This window comes from Mya arenaria, chromosome 2 (assembly GCF_026914265.1).
Source record: "Mya arenaria isolate MELC-2E11 chromosome 2, ASM2691426v1".
In the NCBI taxonomy this organism is placed as follows: Eukaryota; Metazoa; Mollusca; class Bivalvia; order Myida; family Myidae; genus Mya; species Mya arenaria.
This window is the reverse complement of record NC_069123.1, coordinates 66,080,724-66,105,503: the sequence shown is the minus strand read 5'-3', so window position 1 is coordinate 66,105,503 and position 24,780 is coordinate 66,080,724. Positions and strand designations below refer to the sequence as shown.

General features: G+C 42.9%; 1 protein-coding gene across 1 annotated transcript in view; it reads left to right on the top strand.

The window, feature by feature from the left end:
• The first annotated feature begins 760 nt into the window (after positions 1 to 760).
• Positions 761 to 24,780, top strand: part of LOC128246659 (F-box/LRR-repeat protein 16-like) — a 50,117-nt gene continuing 26,097 nt past the window's right edge. The window contains exon 1 of the mRNA XM_052964970.1: positions 761 to 2,086. Coding sequence (XP_052820930.1) covers positions 990 to 2,086 — 1,097 coding nt within the window. The 5' untranslated portion in view covers positions 761 to 989. The remainder of the gene's footprint in view (positions 2,087 to 24,780) is intronic.

Here is a 24,780-nt window from a genome sequence, read left to right as displayed (position 1 = left end):
GTCGTTGACGGCTTTGTTGGAAATGTCGGCTGAAAATGCATTGCATAGGCATTCGTCGAGCGACATTATACTGTATACTGAAATGGAACTAATATGTATATTGGCCTTGTTTGCAGTTGGTTTACTGGTGGACTTTGGAGAACTAACTATAAACTGAAATCTGAACTACTAATTAAGCAAATGTCATACGGTCTTATATATTTTTTTAATTATTAGTAGCAAGAGGTATCGATCAACATAAGTCTCTACACAACATAAATCTACGTTAAATTGTATCCTATAAGATATTATATCGTTTAATATTGAAGGTTCCAATAATAGATCGTTCTGAAACAAATGGCTTAGATTCATCGATTTTCACATTAGAGCCTGATTTCGGCAACAGCTTACATCACTTACCAGCATCCTTCCATTTTCCCAAACACAAAAAATGTCTGCGCTCGTAGATGATGTATTGGCGTTCTTATTAAAGAGGAGAATGTTTTGCGCCTTTAAGAAGCACATCCGCCAATGGGATTGATTGTTGTTCCGAACATTCGGTCCGTTTGATTTTCAGTATTATCGTCTACTGTGTATCTTCTAGGCATTTCTCTGAAACAAAATCCCTCAGTATGGATTTTCTTATTCTCTTGGAAACAAATAGTTCTTTATATGTGCAGTGTTTCACAAACAATTACAGGGACTTTCTATTACACTGAAATTTCTATATTGATGTTTCTCTATCTGCTAGTAGCTTTTATTAAGAAAATGAAGTCTGGAGGTTAAAAGATTACTAGTCATAACGGAATAAGCACGACTTTTCCTTGCCTTGGTATTGGAAAATGAATCCGTTACGATGTCAATATGTGGCATGACTGCTGGCTAGAATCATTTGAAGTGATGTGGAAGAGTTGGTGGAATGTGAACGGATAATGGCAACGCCTTCGTTTAATTGCTCCAAAATTTACAGCAATACCGGATAGGGTCGTCAAATATCGGATAATCCGAACATGTCGACAATCAGGAAGGCTTATATGGAAATATCAAATGGAATCAGAGGATTGAGATTGCACAGGGAACAAGCTCAACAGACGACACAGGCCGCTACACAGAAGGACGTACAAAAGCAGTCGACAAACGGCTCTGCTGTACAGACGACAACTTCCCAAAGCAAAATGGTAAGATCTCCAAAACCACTGATTGCTCGGAAAATTCGGAGCCTTTTTGGAAGATCTCAACCGACCAATGTACGGGATCTCTTTCTGGATGAGCGTTTTCTGTGTAAGTTCTTCATGTTTTTCTCAGCCGAGGAAAGAGGAAAGCTGGCTCAGGTGTGTAAGACGTGGAAACAAATTCTATATCAACCAAAATTTTGGATTAATGTGATTCCAATTATAGCATGTAAGGATCTTAGTAAAAGAGAAGAAACGAGAAGAGGTTTTTACGATAGTTTGCAACAACGAAGTTTTGATGCTGTGTGCTTATTCGGTGCCACGGATGGGGATATAGCAGATTTTGTGAATCATTTTTCAAACTGCAAGAAACAGATCCGTTCTATCAGCCTCAGGTGCTCAAATATCAGTGATTCCGGGTTAGAAGTGTTGTTCAAGCGTTTGTCTAGCATATACCGTTTAGAAATATCCGGATGCAATGAATTAACAGAGACAGGGCTGTGGTCCTGTTTGAATCCCAAAATTGTGTCTCTTAGTGTAAGTGATTGTATAAATGTAGCAGATGACACAGTTGGGGCGGTGTCGCAACTTTTGCCATCTTTGTACGAATTTAATTTGCAAGCGTACCACGTTACTGATGCAGCGCTAGCCTTTTTCAGTGCCAAGCAAAGCTACACCTTAAGTATTCTTAGACTTCAATCATGCTGGGAAATCACTAACCATGGCATTGTCAACATTGTACATTCCTTGCCAAACCTGACAGTGTTAAGCCTGTCGGGATGCAGTAAGATCACGGACGACGGTGTGGAGCTGATCGCAGAGAACCTACGGAAATTGCGCGTCCTTGACCTATCCTGGTGCCCGCGGGTCACAGACGCCGCCCTTGAGTACATCGCATGTGATCTAAACCAGCTGGAGGAACTCGTGCTTGACAGGTACTCGTATTTTAGTAAATAAGGACATATCTTAAATTTAGCAAATACGTTATTTTAAATATAATCGAGTGTCATACTTGTATTAACATACTGGTCCGTAGTCGATAGGACTAATCTAATTTACTGAATAATGTACTGAAATAACATGGGATTACGTATGGTAAATGTCTTAAAGTTTTATTGAACGGAATTTGAATGATGGTGAATATTTCATATCAGTATTATGTAAGTATAATTACCCATACATTAACATCTAGAAATCCTACGTATTTTATTCAAGCAGCAATTTTACGTATCTCATACATTCGAAGTTGCATAGCGTTCGCCGTAGCCAAGAAAGCGCTATAATGATCCGGTATTAATAAAGTATGGTTGTATTTGATTAATCGAGACTTTACTATGATAACCATGCACCGTGACTGTATGCATTCCATTCCTTCCATCTGTTTTTGTAATCTAATATTACTAACGTCATTGATTATTACATCTGAATGAATTGTAAACGCCTCCAGGAAAATGCAGTCTATGACAAAAACTTCACCTGATACCATTACAGTACATTTCCCTACATTTGTTCTACCACAGAGATCTATTTATGGTGTAAATACGTAGGAATATTGATAATACTGCGTGGGAACTTCATATGAAGATAAATGGGCATTAATTTAGTGGGAAGGATAAAGGAATAACATAATACTCTACGTCCAGAATATAACGTCTTCGTTAGGTTGTGTTGGCAATTAATATATTATTTCTTGTCCTTTAAAGTGTGGTGTAGTCATAAAGCTGTAGGCAGAACAAATAAATTCTAAGAATATCCTGGGAGCGGTCGATATTCTCGAAAAAAAAAGCCAACCCCTCAAGGAACACGTGTTTATCTGGACCAGTTTTCTCCCAGCAGATAGTTTACAGTCGTGGCAAATATCAAGTTATTGTACACATTTCCAGAGAAGAAACTATCTCTTCACGACCCACATCAGAAAAATAGCCACATTGAATGTCATCGGTCCGTGCTATTGTTTTGTTAATAGTGCAGTTTTTCCGTGAGTCACGGATCGATTATCGATAGTCAACAGAGAACACCCCGTCCCTTGAATCATTATACAGCGCCACATATAGAAGTTACTTCAGAGAGCAATAATAGATCGACATTTCCGCTGCCGTTCATCTTACAAAGTAGTTCCCGGTGGTGAGTTATTGATCACTAGGAACTACTTGACACATTACACTGACACGTTTATTAGTATATTAGTTCGTGAGCACGTGGCGACGTGACACATTCTTTAAGACCCCATTAATATTGATGTAATGTATAATAATATTAATTATAGCACTGAACGTGCACGAATAACGAACAATACGCATAACATGTAGTTTTAGCAACATAACCTAGATGCTCACACTAGTTTCTACACTCGCTATTATCCAGGCAAACTTTCATTGAAAGGTCAAGGCTATCATCAATATTTTGAAATTATGTTCGAAAGAATTTACTCATGCTATAATTGTATACATCAGTCTAGGAAGTTTCTTTGTTCTCATTATCTTGTTTGTTTTAAGTAAACATGCTATTAGATCTAGTAAAAAGAAGCAAGAAACTTGCGTCTCGAAATGATTTGCATTCCAGCTAATAGTAGTTGATATAGTTTTATCTGTATTAATGTACTGGGTATATATATGATCCTGTAACTGCCAAATGTTTTGGCAAGTACGTAAAGTAAATGTTGGAAACAAATTGTTCCGAGTATTATAGGTTTGCTTTTTCTTCATCAAAGACACTGTAACTATTCGGTAGCTATATAACGAGAAGAAGTGCATGAATGCTGCACTTAACATACATACAGTTCTGTAACACTTTCCTTAAATTATATCCGAAAAGTGATTAAGGTAAGTTAATTTAATCAAATGTAGGAGATGAGAAGTAATATAATTTTATGCAGTTTTTGTTATATCTTTTGACGAGATGTTTTGTACATACCTTGCTGTGTCTCAACAAAGCCGAGCTTGCCATGTCCATACACTGTATTGCTGTATCTCAGCCAAGCCGACACTGCCATGTTTATACACTGCCTTGATGTATCTCAGTCAAGCCGAGACTGGCATATTCATACCCTGTCTCGGTGTATCTTAGTCAAGCCGAGACTGCCATATTCATACCCTGTCTCGATGTATCTCAATCAAGCCGAGACTGCCATGTCCATACATTGTTTTGATGTATCTAAGTCAAGCCGAGACTGCCATATGTTCATACCCTTCCTGCCTGTATCTCTGTCAATCCAAAGCTGCCATGTTCATACCCTGCCTTGCTGTATCTCAGTCAAGCCGAGACCGCCATAATCAATACAATTCCTTGCTGTTTCTCAGTCCAGTCGAGACTGCCATGTTCAAACCCTGCCTTACTGTATCTCAGTGAAGCTGAGATTGCCATATTCAATAGACTGTCTTGCTGTATCTCAGTCAAGCCGAGACTGCCATGTTCATACCCTGTATTTTTGGATTCAGAAGGATCTGTTTTCAAAAATGAATGTTATACAAAACATTAAGAATTATGCACAACTCAGTTTCAATGACAATTGTTGTAGGAAAGTGTTGTTTTTTTCTTAGAAGCATGCGTTTGGCTTAGGTAATTTTGTGATTGCTTCTATTGTTTCATTATCTTTTGTGTCATGCCTGTGAAGGTAAGAATGGTCTAGTGGTATAAGTGTGGTCTAGTGGTATAAGTGTCAACAATTCACCCAAAAAGTTGTGGTTTCCATCTCAAGCAGGATGACAATGGTCTAGTGGTGTATGTGCCGCCTCTAGACCGAAAGGTTATTGGTCCTGGCCTCACCAGGATGACAGTGGTGGAGTGGTACAAGTGTCCGCCTCTCACCCAAGATATTCTGGGGCCAAACCCAACCAGAGTGACAGTGGTATTGTGGTATATGTTTTTGCCTCTCATCCAAGAAGTTTTGTGTCCCAGTCCCACCAGGAACACAGTGGTGTAGTGGTATATGTGTCCGCCTCTCACCCAAGAAGTTGTGTGTTCCAGCCCCACCAGGATGACAGTGGTGTAGTGGTATATGTGTCCGCCTCTCACCCAAGAAGTTGTGTACCCCAGCCCCACCAGGATGACAGTGGTGTAGTGGTATATGTGTCCGCCTCCCACCCAAGAAGTTGTGTGTCCCAGCCCCACCAGGATGACAGTGGTGTAGTGGTATATGTGTCGGCCTCCCACCCAAGAAGTTGTGTGTCCCAGCCCCACCAGAATGACACTGGTGTAGTGGTAAATGTGTCCGCCCTTCTACCAAGATGTTGTGTGTCCCAGCCACACCAGGGTGACAGTGGTGTAGTGGTATATGTGTCCGCCTCCCAACCAAGAAGTTGTGTGTCCCAGCCCCACCAGGAACACAGTGGTGTAGTGGTATATGTGTCCGCCTCCCACCCAAGAAGTTGTGTGTCCCAGCCCCACCAGAATGACACTGGTGTAGTGGTAAATGTGTCCGCCCTTCTACCAAGATGTTGTGTCTCCCAGCCCCACCAGGATGACAGTGGGTGCAGTGGTATATGTGTCCGCCTCCCACCCAAGAAGTTGTGTGTCCCAGCCCCACCAGGATGACAGTGGTGTAGTGGTATATGTGTCCGCCTCCCTTCCAAGATGTTGTGTGTCCCAGCCCCACCAGGATGACACTGGTGTAGTGGTAAATGTGTCCGTCCTTCTACCAAGACGTTGTGTGTCCCAGCTCCACCAAGATGACAGTGTTGTAGTGGTATATGTGTCCGCCTCTCACTCAAGAAGTTGTGTGTCCCAGTCCCACCAGGATGACAGTGGTGTAGTGGTATATGTGTCCGCCTTCCACTCAAGAAGTTGTGTGTCCCAGCCCCACCAGGATGACAGTGGTGTAGTGGTATATGTGTCCGCCTCTCACTCAAGAAGTTGTGTGTCCCAGCCCCACCAGAATGACACTGGTGTAGTGGTAAATGTGTCCGCCCTTCTACCAAGATGTTGTGTGTCCCAGCCCCACCAGGATGACAGTGGGTGTAGTGGTTTATGTGTCCGCCTTCCACTCAAGAAGTTGTGTGTCCCAGCCACACCAGGATGACAGTGGTGTTGTGGTATTTGTGTCCGCCTTCCACCCAAGATAATGTGTGTCCCAGCCCCACCAGGATGACAGTGGATTTAGTGGTATATGTGTCCGCCTCCCACCCAAGAGGTTGTGTGTCCCAGCCCCGCCAGGATGACAGTGGTGTAATGGTTTACGTGTCCGCCCTTCTACTAAGATGTTGTGTGTCCCAGCCCCACCAGGATGACAGTGGTGTAGTGGTATATGTGTCCGCCTCTCACCCAAGAAGTTGTGTGTCCCAGCCCCACCAGGATGACAGTGGTGTTGTGGTATTTGTGTCCGCCTTCCACCCAAGATAATGTGATTCCCAGCCCCACCAGGATGACAGTGGATTTAGTGGTATATGTGTTCGCCTCTCACCCAAGAAGTTGTGTGTCCCAGCCCCACCAGGATGACAGTGATGTTGTGGTATTTGTGTGTTCCTCTCACCCAAGAAGTTGTGTGTCCCAGCTCCACCAGGATGACACTGGTGTAGTGGTAAATGTGTCCGCCCTTCTACCAAGATGTTGTGTGTCCCAGCCCCACAGGATGACAGTGTTGTAGTGGTATATGTGTCCGCCCTTCACCCAAGATGTTGGTTGTTCCAGCACCACCGGAATGACAGTGGTATAGTGGTATAGGTGTCCACCCCTCACCTAAGAGGTTGTGGGCGCTAGCCCAAACATGATAAGATAAATTGTGTGGTTTGGTGTCTGCCTATCAACGAATATGTTGTTGCTTCGAAACTCACCAGAGTTAATTTCTCATAGCCTCTTAAAACATCTGTATTGATTACTTCCCAGGAATGATTCTATAAGCTATCAGCTTACTTCGAGCTAATATAAATTAATATAAACTAATATGCTCATGTCTGTACAGTATAGATCCAACCAAGTGAATTACATGATCAATATAAAACTATAAAATATAGAACGAACCATTAACATACTAGAACTAAATACTGTAAACAATAGGTATACACAAATGTTATGTTGAACTAAACTGCCAGGGGGGCTTCATTAAAAATTTAAGGAGTGGATTTGTAGGGAAGTAGTATTGCACTGTTGATTTTATGTTAAGTACGAACTCGCTCCCAAGGTTTTTGATGTGATGGTTTCCGGGTGCGTAACCTCCCATAAAGTTGGGCAGAAATTAATTCTGTACAGGTAATGATGAATTTCCTAGGAATTCATTTTTTCAAGACTGTCATTGAAAGACGTTTAGTTTACACCAAGGTTGTTTTGTAACGATAAATGACATTTTAAACCCTTCATCAAACAAATGATGTGAGGCTGCTAAAATTGACATGGCAAAGTTCTTGACTAAAATGTGAGCTTATGTATTAAACTGTGTACACGTAAGCATCATTTCTTGTTTTCCCACACCTTTTTGTCTGGCCAATAAACCATACAGTAGGGTTTGCATGATTCCGGGATAAATATCTGAGTTCATAAAAGTGGATACAATTACCAGAAGTTGAAGCTACGAAGTAAGCTAAATGGAAGTAGCCTTCTAGGTGTTATTTTAAGGAAAGTGCTTTCTGATTTCCCCGAACAAATCTCTTATAAAGGTTTATCGTGTACTAAAATAACTACCACCACGGAGCTTATTATAGACGAAATATTTGGAAAAATGAAACTAATTAACGTGGGCTGTTCGACTTATCCGTCCTTAATAGTTTTATGTTCTGTTTAGTGATTTTTCTGTATAATTGAATACACAATTTCCCAACGGCATTTATGATAAATGTGAAGAAAAAAATTGGGCAAACAAATGAAGACGCTCGATGAACACAATACCCCGTTACCGACACGTTAATAAGATTCTGTTAAGGTGGCACGCTACTAATTAATAAATTTCCCAATACATTTCAATGCAAACAGGCAACACTTCAGATTGGAAAAGAACGACATTTCTAACGTTTCACGTATATGACAACCACACATTTCCTTCAGTTCAGTTCAAACAAATCGATTTAAACGATATAAAAGGTTATCCGCGTTTCTCCTGAGAAAGGTCACTCACCGTTAAATTTTGGAGGAATCCATGTTGCGTCAGACCGGAAGACAGTCTGGTTCTGCTTCAGCAAAAAAAAGTAATCTCTGAGATATTTATGATTTTTTTGAGTGCAGGTATAGAATAAATTATGTGCATCACTCAGACTTAAAGGTACTATCTCATGTTTCTGGACCCGAAAATAGTTTTTCCGGTAATGCATCTGAAAACACTTATTTAATCATTGTTTTACTCTTCGATATCGAAATTCAAGAAAAAATACCGTTATAGCAATATGAATACATTTGGTTTTGTTGAGAGCGAACCCAGGCCGGTAATGTAAAAAAACAACCACACCAACGCCTAAACGCTGTTGGTATCTTAGTTTTAACACGCCTAATGATTTGCCACTCTTTATTTCGACACAAAAACAACATGAGCAAGTACCTTTAATAAATATCATTCCGAAGTCGCATTCTCAATATCTAATATAAAGAGGGTGTCCTGGACCACACCTTGTACTTAGCATTGAGTTATAACGTACATTCTAAAGTTCTAGACCCCATTTCAAAAAGAAAAAAAATGGTCAAAAACATACACAAAATTGATATCGTTGCGTACAACGCGCTAAATCTTACTTACTGATGTATCACTTCGCTTACAGGTACCTATCTCAGTTTTACTGGGTTTGTCTACTACCTTAATTCAAGTTTATTTTAAAAAATAGCGTCGTTATAATTATCTGTACTATTCAAGTGACTTTCACAAGCTACATATACACACTATAAATTGAGAAACTATTATGCGCTTTTTGTAAACGGTTAAACACAACTGTGACGGCGTCAAAATACTACTTTAATCATGTAAGACGATTATTACCGGCCTCATACCAGCTCGTATTGACAATTCCAGACTGAGAAATACTGTATTTGCTGATTGGGAGAATCTGGTGTCTATCCCTTTAAATCACTTGACCCCAACTTAATGGAGACGTTAATACCATTGGCTCTCGTGCTCATTACGTCCCAACCAAACTGACCTCCTATATGTTTCTGGACAGTAAAACAAGCTCAATATACACAACAAACATCGTGATATACTGGCTTGTTATTCATTTAAGACATACATTATTCATTATGTTGTCCTACAAATCTAATTATAAACATTATAACATCGATTTTGGCAGAAAGATTCAGAGTTTCCAATATATTCCTGAAACCGGACCTATGCTGTCAATCAATTGGGTGAAAAAGTAATTTGCTAGAAAGATTGCACACGAAATAATTGTCTTGAAACGAATCTACCGAATGAAATTTGAAATGTTTATTGAACATGTCTGGCCTGTGTTATTCTTGGGTTTGATGGGCTTTTGTTGTAAATGATGTTGATGCATAACGAAGAACTAGACCCATTTGTTCGGCTGGAGATAGATGATCAATTGTTCCTAAATTATAGACTTTATTCATTCTCGAAAGGAGATTTTTAAACGGATTTAAAAAACAACAACAACAACAACAACAACAACAACATGCGTACTTGTCTACAACGGCTCAAAACATTAAAGGTGCATTTAAATCTATTGAACGCAATACTTTTGACGACGAGCATCATCTAAATGATGTTTTCAAGTATATTCTGTTTTGTTTTTGGCATCATGGATATACACACGATATAAGAAAGGCTGCGAAACCTACACGTCAACGTGTACCTACCCATGCATGTAGAATGTTCGTTAACGTGTACCTTCCCGTACATGTAGAGTGTTCGTTAACGTGTACCTACCCGTGCATGTAGAGTGTTCGTTAACGTGTAGCTACCCGTTCATGTCGAGTGTTCGTTAACTTGTACCTACCCGTGCATGTAGAGTGTTCGTTAACTTGTACCTACCAATGCATGTAGAGTGTTCGTTAACGTGTACCTACCCGTGCATGTAGAGTGTTCGTTAACGTGTACCTACCCGTGCATGTAGAGTGTTCGTTAACGTGTACCTACCCGTGCATGTAGAGTGTTCGTTAACGTGTACCTACCCGTGCATGTAGAGTGTTCGTTAACGTGTACCTACCCGTGCATGTAGAGTGTTCGTTAACGTGTACCTTTCCGTACATGTAGAGTGTTCGTTAACGTGTACCTACCCGTGCATGTAGAGTGTTCGTTGACGTGTACCTACCCGTGCATGTAGAGTGTTCGTTGACGTGTACCTACCCGTGCATGTAGAGTGTTCGTTGACGTGTACCTTTCCGTACATGTAGAGTGTTCGTTAACGTGTACCTACCCGTGCTTGTAGAGTGTTCGTTAACGTGTACCTATCCGTACATGTAGAGTGTTCGTTAACGTGTACCTTCCCGTACATGTAGAGTGTTCGTTAACGTGTACCTACCCGTGCATGTAGAGTGTTCGTTAACGTGTACCTACCCGTCCATGTCGAGTGTTCGTTAACGTGTACCTACCCGTGCATGTAGAGTGTTCGTTAACGTGTACCTACCCGTGCATGTAGAGTGTTCGTTAACGTGTACCTACCCGTGCATGTAGAGTGTTCGTTAACATGTACCTACCCGTGCATGTAGAGTGTTCGTTAACGTGTACCTACCCGTGCATGTAGAGTGTTCGTTAACGTGTACCTACCCGTGCATGTATAGTGTTCGTTAAGGTGTAGCTACCCGTGCATGTAGAATGTTCGTTAACGTGTACCTACCCGTGCATGTAGACTGTTCGTTAACTTGTACCTACCCGTGCATGTAGAGTGTTCGTTAACGTGTACCTACCCGTGCATGTAGAGAGTTCGTTAACGTGTACCTACCCGTGCATGTAGAGTGTTCGTTGACGTGTACCTTTCCGTGTATGTAGAGTGTTTGTTCACGTGTACCTTCCCGTACATGTAGAATGTTCGTTAACGTGTACCTTCCCGTACATGTAGAGTGTTCGTTAACGTGTACCTACCCGTGCATGTAGAGTGTTCGTTAACGTGTACCTACCCGTGCATGTCGAGTGTTCGTTAACGTGTTCCTACCCGTGCATGTCGAGTGTTCGTTAACGTGTACCTACCCGTGCATGTAGAGTGTTCGTTAACGTGTAGCTACCCGTGCATGTAGAATGTTCGTTAACGTGTACCTTCCCGTACATGTATAGTGTTCGTTAACGAGTACCTACACGTGCATGTATAGTGTTCGTTAACGCGTACCTGCCCGTCCATGTCGAGTGTTCGTTAACATGTACCTACCCGTGCATGTAGAGTGTTCGTTAAGGCGTACCTGCCCGTCCATGTAGAGTGTTCGTTAACGTGTAGCTACCCGTCCATGTCGAGTGTTCGTTAACTTGTACATACACGTGCATGTATAGTGTTCGTTAACGCGTACCTGCCCGTCCATGTCGAGTGTTCGTTAACTTGTACCTACCCGTGCATGTATAGTGTTCGTTAAGGCGTACCTGCCCGTCCATGTAGAGTGTTCGTTAACGTGTAGCTACCCGTCCATGTCGAGTGTTCGTTAACTTGTACCTACACGTGCATGTATAGTGTTCGTTAACGCGTACCTGCCCGTCCATGTCGAGTGTTCGTTAACGTGTACCTGCCCGTCCATGTGGAGTGTTCGTTAACTTGTACCTACCCGTGCATGTATAGTGTTCGTTAAGGCGTACCTGCCCGTGCATGTAGAGTGTGTTCGTTAACGTGTACCTGCCCGTCTATGTCAAGTGTTCGTTAACGTATATCTACCCGTGCATGTAGAGTGCTCGTTAATGTGTACCTGCCCGTGCATGTATAGTGTTCGTTAACGTGTACCTGCCCGTCCATGTCGAGTGTTCGTTAACGTGTACCTACCCGTGCATGTAGAGTGTTCGTTAACGTGTACCTACCCGTGCATGTAGAGTGTTCGTTGACGTGTACCTACCCGTGCATGTAGAGTGTTCGTTGACGTGTACCTTTCCGTGTATGTAGAGGGTTTGTTCACGTGTACCTTCCCGTACATGTAGAATGTTCGTTAACGTGTACCTTCCCGTACATGTAGAGTGTTCGTTAACGTGTACCTACCCGTGCATGTAGAGTGTTCGTTAACGTGTACCTACCCGTGCATGTCGAGTGTTCGTTAACGTGTACCTACCCGTGCATGTCGAGTGTTCGTTAACGTGTACCTACCCGTGCATGTAGAGTGTTCGTTAACGTGTAGCTACCCGTGCATGTAGAATGTTCGTTAACGTGTACCTTCGCGTACATGTATAGTGTTCGTTAACGTGTACCTACACGTGCATGTACAGTGTTCGTTAACGCGTACCTGCCCGTCCATGTCGAGTGTTCGTTAACATGTACCTACCCGTGCATGTAGAGTGTTCGTTAAGGCGTACCTGCCCGTCCATGTAGAGTGTTCGTTAACGTGTAGCTACCCGTCCATGTCGAGTGTTCGTTAACTTGTACATACACGTGCATGTATAGTGTTCGTTAACGCGTACCTGCCCGTCCATGTCGAGTGTTCGTTAACTTGTACCTACCCGTGCATGTATAGTGTTCGTTAAGGCGTACCTGCCCGTCCATGTAGAGTGTTCGTTAACGTGTAGCTACCCGTCCATGTCGAGTGTTCGTTAACTTGTACCTACACGTGCATGTATAGTGTTCGTTAACGCGTACCTGCCCGTCCATGTCGAGTGTTCGTTAACGTGTACCTGCCCGTCCATGTGGAGTGTTCGTTAACTTGTACCTACCCGTGCATGTATAGTGTTCGTTAAGGCGTACCTGCCCGTGAATGTAGAGTGTGTTCGTTAACGTGTACCTGCCCGTCTATGTCAAGTGTTCGTTAACGTATATCTACCCGTGCATGTAGAGTGCTCGTTAATGTGTACCTGCCCGTGCATGTATAGTGTTCGTTAACGTGTACCTGCCCGTCCATGTCGAGTGTTCGTTAACGTGTACCTACCCGTGCATGTAGAGTGTTCGTTAACGTATATCTACCCGTGCATGTAGAGTGCTCGTTAACGTGTACCTGCCCGTCTATGTCGAGTGTTCGTTAACGTGTACCTACCCGTCTATGTCAAGTGTTCGTTAACGTGTACCTACCCGTGCATGTCGAGTGTTCGTTAACGTGTACCTACCCGTGCATGTAGAGTGTTCGTTAACGTATATCTACCCGTGCATGTAGAGTGCTCGTTAACGTGTACCTGCCCGTCTATGTCGAGTGTTCGTTAACGTGTACCTACCCGTCTATGTCAAGTGTTCGTTAACGTGTACCTACCCGTCTATGTCAAGTGTTCGTTAACGTATATCTACCCGTGCATGTAGAGTGCTCGTTAACGTGTACCTGCCCGTCTATGTAGAGTGTTCGTTAACGTGTACCTACCCGTGCATGCATAGTGTTCGTTAACGTGTACCTACCCGTGCATGTAGAGTGCTCGTTAACGTGTACCTGCCCGTCTATGTCGAGTGTTCGTAAACGTATATCTACCCGTGCATGTAGAGTGCTCGTTAACGTGTACCTGCCCGTCTATGTCGAGTGTTCGTTAACGTGTACCTGCCCGTCTATGTCGAGTGTTCGTTAACGTATATCTACCCGTGCATGTAGAGTGCTCGTTAACGTATACTTACCCGTGCATGAAGAGTGTTCGTTAACGTATATCTACCCGTGCATGTAGAGTGCTCGTTAACGTGTACCTGCCCGTCTATGTCGAGTGTTCGTTAACGTATATCTACCCGTGCATGTAGAGTGCTCGTTAACGTATACTTACCCGTGCATGAAGAGTGTTCGTTAACGTATATCTACCCGTGCATGTAGGGTGCTCGTTAACGTGTACCTGCCCGTCTATGTCGAGTGTTCGTTAACGTGTACCTACCCGTGCATGTATAGTGTTCGTTAACGTGTACCTACCCGTGCATGTATAGTGTTCGTTAAGGCGTACCTACCCGTGCATGTAGAGAGTGTTCGTTAACGTGTACCTGCCCGTCTATGTGAAGTGTTCGTTAACGTATATCTGCCCGTGCATGTAGAGTGCTCGTTAACGTGTACCTGCGCGTCCATGTCGAGTGTTCGTTAACGTATACCTACCCGTGCATGTAGAGTGCTCGTTAACGTGTACCTGCCCGTCCTTGTCGAGTGTTCGTTAACGTATATCTACCCGTGCATGTAGAGTGTTCGTTAAGGCGTACCTACCCGTGCATGTAGAGTGTTCGTTAACGTGTACCTGCCCGTCCATGTCGAGTGTTCGTTAACGTATATCTACCCGTGCATGTCGAGTGTTCGTTAACGTGTACCTACCCGTGCATGTATAGCGTTCGTTAACGTGTACCTGCCCGTCCATGTCGAGTGTTCGTTAACGTATATCTACCCGTGCATGTATAGTGTTCGTTAAGGCTTACCTACCCGTGCATGTAGAGTGCTCGTTAACGTGTACCTGCCCGTCTATGTCAAGTGTTCGTTTACGTATATCTACCCGTGCATGTAGAGTGCTCGTTAACGTGTACCTGCCCGTGCATGTATAGCGTTACGTTAACGTGTACCTACCCGTGCATGAAGAGTGTTCGTTAACGTGTACCTACCCGTGCATGTAAAGTGTTCGTTAACGTGTACCTGCCCGTCCATGTCAAGTGTTCGTTAACGTATACCTACCCGTGCATGTCGAGTGTTCGTTAACGTATATCTACCCGTGCATGTATAGTGTTCGTTAAGGCGTACCTACCCGTGCATGTAGAGTGCTCGTTAACGTGTACCTGCCCGTCTATGTCAAGTGTTCGTTAACGTATATCTACCCGTGCATGTAGAGTGCTCGTTAACGTGTACCTGCCCGTGCATGTATAGCGTTACGTTAACGTGTACCTACCCGTGCATGAAGAGTGTTCGTTAACGTGTACCTACCCGTGCATGAAGAGTGTTTGTTAACGTGTACCTGCCCGTACATGTAGAGTGTTTGTTAACGTGTACCTATCCGTGCATGTAGAGTGTTCGTTAACGTGTACCTACCCGTGCATGTAGAGTGTTCGTTAACGTGTATCTACCCGTGCATGTAGAGTGTTCGTTAACGTGTACCTTTCCGTACATGTAGAGTGTTCGTTAACGTGTATCTACCCGTGCATGTGGAGTGTTCGTTAACGTGTACCTACCCGTGCATGTAGAGTGTTCGTTAACGTGTACCTATCCGTGCATGTAGAGTGTTCGTTGACGTGTACATTTCCGTGCATGTAGAGTGTTTGTTCACGTGTACCTTCCCGTACATGAAGAGTGTTCGTTAACGTGTACCTGCCCGTGCATGTAGAGTGTTTGTTAACGTGTACCTACCCGTGCATGTAGAGTGTTCGTTAACGTGTACCTATCCGTGCATGTAGAGTGTTCGTTAACGTGTACCTATCCGTGCATGTAGAGTGTTCGTTGACGTGTACCTATCCGTGCATGTAGAGTGTTCGTTGACGTGTACCTTTCCGTGTATGTAGAGTGTTTGTTCACGTGTACCTTCCCGTACATGTAGAGTGTTCGTTAACGTGTACCTGCCCGTGTATGTAGAGTGTTTGTTAACGTGTACCTGCCCGTGCATGTAGAGTGTTTGTTAACGTGTACCTGCCCGTGTATGTAGAGTGTTCGTTAACGTGTACCTGCCCGTGTATGTAGAGTGTTTGTTAACGTGTACCTGCCCGTGCATGTTGACAGTCTGTTAACGTGTACCTGCCCGTGTATGTAGAGTGTTTGTTGACGTGTACCTGCCCGTGCATGTTGACAGTCTGTTAACGTGTAGCTACCCGTGCATGTTGACAGTCTGTTAACGTGTACCTGCCCGTGCATGTTGACAGTCTGTTAACGTGTACCTGCCCGTGCATGTTGACAGTCTGTTAACGTGTACATGCCCGTGCATGTTGACAGTCTGTTAACGTGTACCTGCCCGTGCATGTTGACAGTCTGTTAACGTGTACCTGCCCGTGCATGTTGACAGTCTGTTAACGTGTACTTGCCCGTGCATGTTGACAGTCTGTTAACGTGTACCTGCCCGTGCATGTAGAGTGTTTGTTAACGTGTAGCTACCCGTGCATGTTGACAGTCTGTTAACGTGTACCTGCCCGTGCATGTTGACAGTCTGTTAACGTGTACCTGCCCGTGCATGTTGACAGTCTGTTAACGTGTACTTGCCCGTGCATGTTGACAGTCTGTTAACGTGTACCTGCCCGTGCATGTAGAGTGTTTGTTAACGTGTACATGCCCGTGCATGTTGACAGTCTGTTAACGTGTACCTGCCCGTGCATGTTGACAGTCTGTTAACGTGTACCTGCCCGTGCATGTTGACAGTCTGTTAACGTGTACTTGCCCGTGCATGTTGACAGTCTGTTAACGTGTACCTGCCCGTGCATGTAGAGTGTTTGTTAACGTGTACATGCCCGTACATGTTGACAGTCTGTTTACGTGTACCTGCCCGTGCATGTAGAGTGTTTGTTAACGTGTACCTGCCCGTGCATGTAGAGTGTTCGTTGACGTGTACCTACCCGTGCATGTAGAGTGTTTGTTAACGTGTACCTGCCCGTGCATGTAGAGTGTTCGTTGACGTGTACCTGCCCGTGCATGTAGAGTGTTTGTTAACGTGTACCTACCCGTGCATGTAGATTCTTCGTTAACGTGTACCTACCCATGCATGCAGACTGTTTTAATTGGTTTTGAATAACCTATCATATCACGTGTCCTTCGACAAAAAAAGTTTATCTACAACTACACGCTGTAAAGTTCACTTACCTTTATGAAGTATCACTCGAAAATATCTCACATACAAATACACGTACAAGAAGCGTTTTCAAACCTCTCTAATTCCTTAAGGTCAGAGTCAGGGACTACTAGATAAATTCCCTAATGCCGTTTCTTAAGTTTAAAGACACCCAAAACCACATATGGGGAGACAGTTATACTTGTTTGCTAAACAACGTTAGAAAAAAGTAGCGTCTTATATAATTAAACTCAAATTGGTTGAACGTAACCGCGATGTATTCGATAAATCTAGCACTGCTCGCCCTAACAGACAATGATAGAAACATATTGGGGTAACACCGTATCAAAACTGCCAATACTGTCAACCAAACATAAACCAGAGACGCTCAGCAACTAGGTTGTCTCCTTTACAGATAATGGCGGACTGACCTGAGACCTTATAAGCATTCAAAATGCGTTTCGCTAAATACGGTGTCGTTTTAGCTGCCTAAATGGACAAAATGACACAGTTGATTTTATTTAAGATCATTTTTCAACACAGATGTGATATTTCATAAAAGACCATCCCTGCTTTAGTTTGTATGAACAATATAATACTGTACTTACTGTTATAAGCATAACAGTATTTTGATTCAGAAGAAATATGGTAATGCAAACTGCAAATCTGTATTCCTTGTGCATGTCTGCATATGTACCAATTACCTTTTAAGTATTTAATTTGCTATTAAAACATGTTTTTTACAAAGATAACATTCTCTCTAGTAACACACTCTAAATAATCATCATTATTAAGTCCATTGGACTTTACTGGTTTAGCACTTTCTCTGGAAACGTCAGTTAAACTGGAAATATAATTGCTTGTTTCAGAGCTTACTTCGCCTTGCATAGTGTGGGCTTGCTTTCAAAAGACCATTCCAAAATTAATTTAATTTAAAACGTTGTTGGTAATTGAAAACAAAATATGGGAGAAATGTTACGAGCCTGAGGCCATCTTATAATTGTAAACGTGACGACAATTGGTCAGAATTAATGGAGTATTCTCACTGATGATATTGCTAGTTTGAAACTGCTGGGAGCGGAAATATTTCGCATCAAACTGTTCAGCCTTTAAGACCTGTCGTTTTTATGCATGTCTCTCATTTGTGAGAGGCAGACATGATTTTCTAAACTCTTGCTTACCTGTGGCAGGTGGTTTATTCTGGCTTGTGGCTTTTCTGGTTTGTTGCGCATTACATCATCTGATACAATGGAACCTAAGGGGCACGCCCAGTTTTATAGTGATAACCTTGGTCATTCACACAATGCAGACACATTATTACAATATTCTAGTGTCACTAGGATATGGACGTAGCAACATGGCAGTGGCGATTCGTAGCTAGCAAGACCGTGTTTATGATGAAACAAGGTGTTACACAAAATCGCACACGGAATACATTTCTGACACAGTTCCTTTACACGTGACTCTCGACTGAGTTGTGAACCTTAAAGACTGCCATCTTTGTTTTAAAATTTGTCATTATCAGAAAACATTTCGAGTCAATGACGCCTTTAGTGTTCAACATGAAGCACACACGATTTTTTGTTTGTGAATTTTAAACTGCTTCTTAGTTAAACAATGTTTAAAGTACCAACCTTGTAGTCATTGAAGTCATTCTTGGTCTTCTTAATATCATTATTATGCTTGTCATTAGACATGACTCAGTGATCCCATTCACTGTATTGGCCAGTGACTTTTACAGTCCTAATAATAAGTGACCTCTAATTATAATGGGCGCATTTCACTAGGCTACGACAGGCGGCGTCGGTGTCGGTTAGCCACCATCCGACAGCATCCGACAGGAACGTAGATTGACCGAATATCAACCAAACACTGGCCGAAGGGTGACGTCGAGAAACCCCAACTGACGCAAATTGACCGAAATAACATTTTCTGACCCCGGCAAATTTTGAGCATGCATAAAAATCGGCTGCGACAGGCCAAGATAGCATTTTGACTGAGTACTAACCCTCATTATCCGAGCTGCATCGCCTGACCTTCACAAAGTAAACACCGGACCGATTCTAGTCATGTTTGTGTGCGCTGAAGGTCCGTGTATATATACCGTCTTTTCGGGTTTTTTTACAATTGAAAGTAAAAAAACAAAACGAAAAAGGAACATTCACATCCTTTTTGTTTTTATTATGACTGAATATAAAACCAAAATTGATAGGCTTTTTGCTTTTCGTTTACAAAACAAGGAAAAGGTTCATTTGTACCGTTTTTCGTTTTTGGGTTTTACAAAGTGTGAATAGAAAACGAAAAAAGATCATGTACAGGATGCACGTTACATGAGCAGCCTTTTTTATTATTTACCTCGAACGGATTTTAAAAGACATTCAATTGTTGTTTTTCTTTTAGAAAAGTGTGTCAAATTGTATGCGAACGTGACCTTACGACCTTTCCTAAATGACGGCTTTTAAAAATGCTCAGCCCTGTGAACGATGACGTTAAATTTAGGCATGAGAGCAGGCTAAAATGACAAAAAAGTGAAAAATATCAATTTCATATGTTCACCGTTTGAAACTTTAGTTCACTGATAACTCTCTATATGCCACCGGAAAGCATAAAATGTGTTCTTTGTATTGTTCACCACTGTTATGAGTACCGTTACGCAATCAGTCGATTACTTGAATATTTCTGAATGAAAAAGGACATACCTGGATATATTATAACAATTATCCTTTGGTATTTTATAGCTTCAACTACCTTTCTAAGACATTGTGTGCTGGGTGAACCTACAGTAACTCATCCCCTTTCATGCCGTAACTACCGAAATCTGATATGTTTTGTTGCCAATACCAACAACGTGTAATTTGTTTCCATATAAGGTATTTCTATAAATACTTAGACTAATGTATTGTCAGCAGGTTACGAGCTGATATATTTTGATTCCATGGCACTTGATCTCGATGAAGGTCGTGTTCCAGACCATGAATCTATATATAATAAGCATATGTCGTATACACATGCGCTGGTAAAGTACGCCAGAACTACCATTTATTTATTGGAGGAAATGCACTGATAACATTATGTTGGACTTCACATGCATATTTAATTAGGCAATGCTAAACTTTGATTGATGAAATATTAAATATTGTCCAGCAAATTTCATTTGTTTGTATGAATACACGATGCCACTGAAATGAGGTAAACCATCATGAAGTCGGAACGTAAAACGCGCTTTCAGATTACAAAATTACACAAGGTACCGATTGATACTTGATGGTAGTCCAATGGATCCCAGTAAACATGATGGACGACGATCAAGTGCCATGGTACTTAACTATATATGATGGTAGACCAATGGGTCCGTGGATACTTGATGGTAGACCAATGGGTCCAAGTATACTTGATGGTAGACCAATGGGTCCAAGTATACTTGATGGTAGACCAATGGGTCCAAGGATACTTGATGGTAGACCGATGGGTTCAAGTATACTTGATGGTAGACCAATGGGTCCAAGGATACTTGATGGTAGACCAATGGGTCCAAGGATACTTGATGGTAGACCGATGGGTTCAAGTATATATGATGGTAGACCAATGGGTCCAAGTATACTTGATGGTAGACCAATGGGTCCAAGTATACTTGATGGTAGACCAATGGGTCCAAGTATACTTGATGGTAGACCAATGGGTCCAAGTATACTTGATGGTAGACCAATGGGTCCGTGGATACTTGATGGTAGACCAATGGGTTCAAGTATATATGATGGTAGACCAATGGGTCCAAGGATACTTGATGGTAGACCAATGGGTCCAAGTATACTTGATGGTAGACCAATGGGTCCAAGTATACTTGATGGTAGACCGATGGGTTCAAGTATACTTGATGGTAGACCAATGGGTCCAAGGATACTTGATGGTAGACCAATGGGTCCAAGTATACTTGATGGTAGACCGATGGGTTCAAGTATATATGATGGTAGACCAATGGGTCCAAGTATACTTGATGGTAGACCAATGGGTCCAAGTATACTTGATGGTAGACCAATGGGTCCAAGTATATATGATGGTAGACCAATGGGTCCAAGGATACTTGATGGTAGACCAATGGGTCCAAGGATACTTGATGGTAGACCAATGGGTCCAAGTATACTTGATGGTAGACCAATGGGTCCAAGTATACTTGATGGTAGACCAATGGGTCCAAGGATACTTGATGGTAGACCGATGGGTTCAAGTATATATGATGGTAGACCAATGGGTCCAAGTATACTTGATGGTAGACCAATGGGTCCAAGTATATATGATGGTAGACCAATGGGTCCAAGTATACTTGATGGTAGACCAATGGGTCCAAGGATACTTGATGGTAGACCAATGGGTCCAAGTATACTTGATGGTAGACCGATGGGTTCAAGTATATATGATGGTAGACCAATGGGTCCAAGGATACTTGATGGTAGACCAATGGGTCCAAGTATACTTGATGGTAGACCAATGGGTCCAAGTATACTTGATGGTAGACCAATGGGTCCAAGTATACTTGATGGTAGACCAATGGGTCCAAGGATACTTGATGTTAGACCAATGGGTCCGTGGATACTTGATGGTAGACCAATGGGTTCAAGTATACTTGATGGTAGACCAATGGGTCCAAGGATACTTGATGTTAGACCAATGGGTCCGTGGATACTTGATGGTAGACCAATGGGTCCGTGGATACTTGATGGTAGACCAATGGGTTCAAGTATACTTGATGGTAGACCAATGGGTCCGTGGATACTTGATGGTAGACCAATGGGTCCAAGTATACTTGATGGTAGACCGATAGGTTCAAGTATACAAGATGGTAGACCAATGGGTCCGTGGATACTTGATGGTAGACCAATGGGTCCAAGTATACTTGATGGTAGACCGATGGGTTCAAGTATATATGATGGTAGACCAATGGGTCCAAGTATACTTGATGGTAGACCAATGGGTCCAAGTATACTTGATGGTAGACCGATGGGTCCGTCGATACTTGATGGTAGACCAATGGGTCCAAGTATACTTGATGGTAGACCGATGGGTCCAAGTATACTTGATGGTAGACCAATGGGTCCAAGGATACTTGATGGTAGACCAATGGGTCCAAGGATACTTGATGTTAGACCAATGGATCCAAGGATACTTGATGGTACACCGATAGGTCCAAGGATACTTGATGGTAGACCAATGGGTCCAAGGATACTTGATGGTAGACCAATGGGTCCAAGGATACTTGATGTTAGACCAATGGGTCCAAGGATACTTGATGTTAGACCAATGGATCCAAGGATACTTGATGGTACACCGATAGGTCCAAGGATACTTGATGGTAGACCAATGGGTCCAAGGATACTTGATGGTAGACCAATGGGTCCAAGGATGCTTGATGGTAGACCAATGGGTCCAAGTATACTTGATGGTAGACCAATGGGTCCAAGGATACTTGATGGTAGACCAATGGGTCCAAGGATACTTGATGGTAGACCAATGGGTCCAAGTATACTTGATGGTAGACCAATGGGTCCAAGGATACTTGATGGTAGACCAATGGGTCCAAGGAAACTTGCTGGTACACCAATAGATCCAAGGATACTTGATGGTACACCGATAGGTCCAAGGATACTTGATGGTAGACCAATGGGTCCAAGGATACTTGATGTTAGACCAATGGATCCAAGGATACTTGATGTTAGACCAATGGGTCCAAGGATACTTGATGTTAGACCAATGGATCCAAGGATACTTGATGGTACACCGATAGGTCCAAGGATACTTGATGGTAGACCAATGGGTCCAAGGATACTTGATGGTAGACCAATGGGTCCAAGGATACTTGATGTTAGACCAATGGATCCAAGGATACTTGATGGTACACCGATAGGTCCAAGGATACTTGATGGTAGACCAATGGGTCCAAGGATACTTGATGGTAGACCAATGGGTCCAAGGATACTTGATGTTAGACCAATGGATCCAAGGATACTTGATGGTACACCGATAGGTCCAAGGATACTTGATGGTAGACCAATGGGTCCAAGGATACTTGATGGTAGACCAATGGATCCAGGATACTTGATGGTAGACCAATGGGTCCAAGGATACTTGATGGTAGACCAATGGGTCCAAGGATACTTGATGGCACACCAATGGGTCCCTGGATACTTGATGGTAAACCAATGGGTCCAAGGATACTTGATGGCACACCAATGGGTCCCTGGATACTTGATGGTAGACCTATGGATCCAAGGATACTTTATGGTAGACCAATGGGTCCAAGTATACTTGATGGTACACGAATGGGTCCCTGGATACTTAATGGTAGACCGATGGGTCCCTGGATACTTGATGGTAGATTAATGGGTCCAAGGATGCTTGATTGTAGACCAATGGGTCCATGGGCACTTGATGGTAGACCGATATGTCCAATGATACTTGATCGTACACCAATGGGTCCCATGATACTTGATGGTACACCAATGGGTCCAAGGATATTTGATGGTAGACCGATGGGTTAAAATATACATGATGGTAGACAAATGGGTCCCTGGATACTTGATGGTAGACCGATAGGTTCAAGTATACATGATGGTAGACCAATGGGTCCAAGGATACTTGATGGTAGACCCATGGGTCCAAGGTTACTTGATGGTAGACCAATGGGTCCCTGGATACTTGATGGTATACCGATGGGTCCAAGGATACTTGATGGTAGACCAATGGGTCCCTGGATACTTGATGGTAGACCAATAGGTCCAATCATACTTGATGGTAGACCAATGGGTCCAAGGATACTTGATGGTAGACCGTTGGGTCCAATGATACTTGATGGTACACCAATGGATCCAAGGATACTTGATGGTAGACCGATGGGTCCAAGGATACTTGATGGTAGACCAATGGATCCAAGGATACTTGATGGTAGACCAATGGGACCAATGAGACTTGATGGTAGACCGATGGGTCCAATGAGACTTGATGGTAGACCGAATTGTCAAAGTATACTTGATGGTACACGAATGGGTCCAAGGATACTTGATGGTAGACCGATGGGTCCAATGATACTTGATGGCAGACCAATGGTTCCCTGGATACTTGATGGTAAACCAATGGGTCCAAGGATACTTGATGGTAGACCAATGGGTCCAAGGATACTTGATTGTAGACCAATGGATCCAAGGATTCTTGATGGCAAACCAATGGGTCCCTGGATACCTGATGGTAGACCAATTGGTCCAAGGATACTTGATGGTACTCCAATGGGTCCAAGGATACTTGATGGTAGACCAATGGGTCCAAGTATACTTGATGGTAGACCAATGGGTCCAAGGATACTTGATTGTAGACCAATGGATCCAAGGATTCTTGATGGCAAACCAATGGGTCCCTGGATACCTGATGGTAGACCAATTGGTCCAAGGATACTTGATGGTACTCCAATGGGTCCAAGTATACTTGATGGTAGACCGATGGGTCCAAGTATACTTTATGGTAGACCAATGGATCCAAGGATACTTGATGGTAGACCAATTGGTCCAAGGATACTTGATGGTACTCCAATGGGTCCAAGTATACTTGATGGTAGACCGATGGGTCCAAGTATACTTTATGGTAGACCAATGGATCCAAGGATACTTGATGGAAGACCAATGGGTCCAAAGAGACTTGATACTTGATGGCAGACTAATTGGTCTAAGTATACTGGATACTTCGTGGTAGACAAATTGGTCCAAGTGTACTTGATACTTGATGGTATACCAATGGGTCCAATGATACTTGATGACAGACCAATGGGTCCAAGTATACTTGATGGTAGACCAATGGGTCCCTGGATTCGTGATGGTACACCGATGGATCTCAGGATACTTGATGGTAGACCAATGGGTCCAAGTTTACTTGATTGTAGACCAATGGGTCCAAGGATACTTGATGGTAGACCGATGGGCCCAA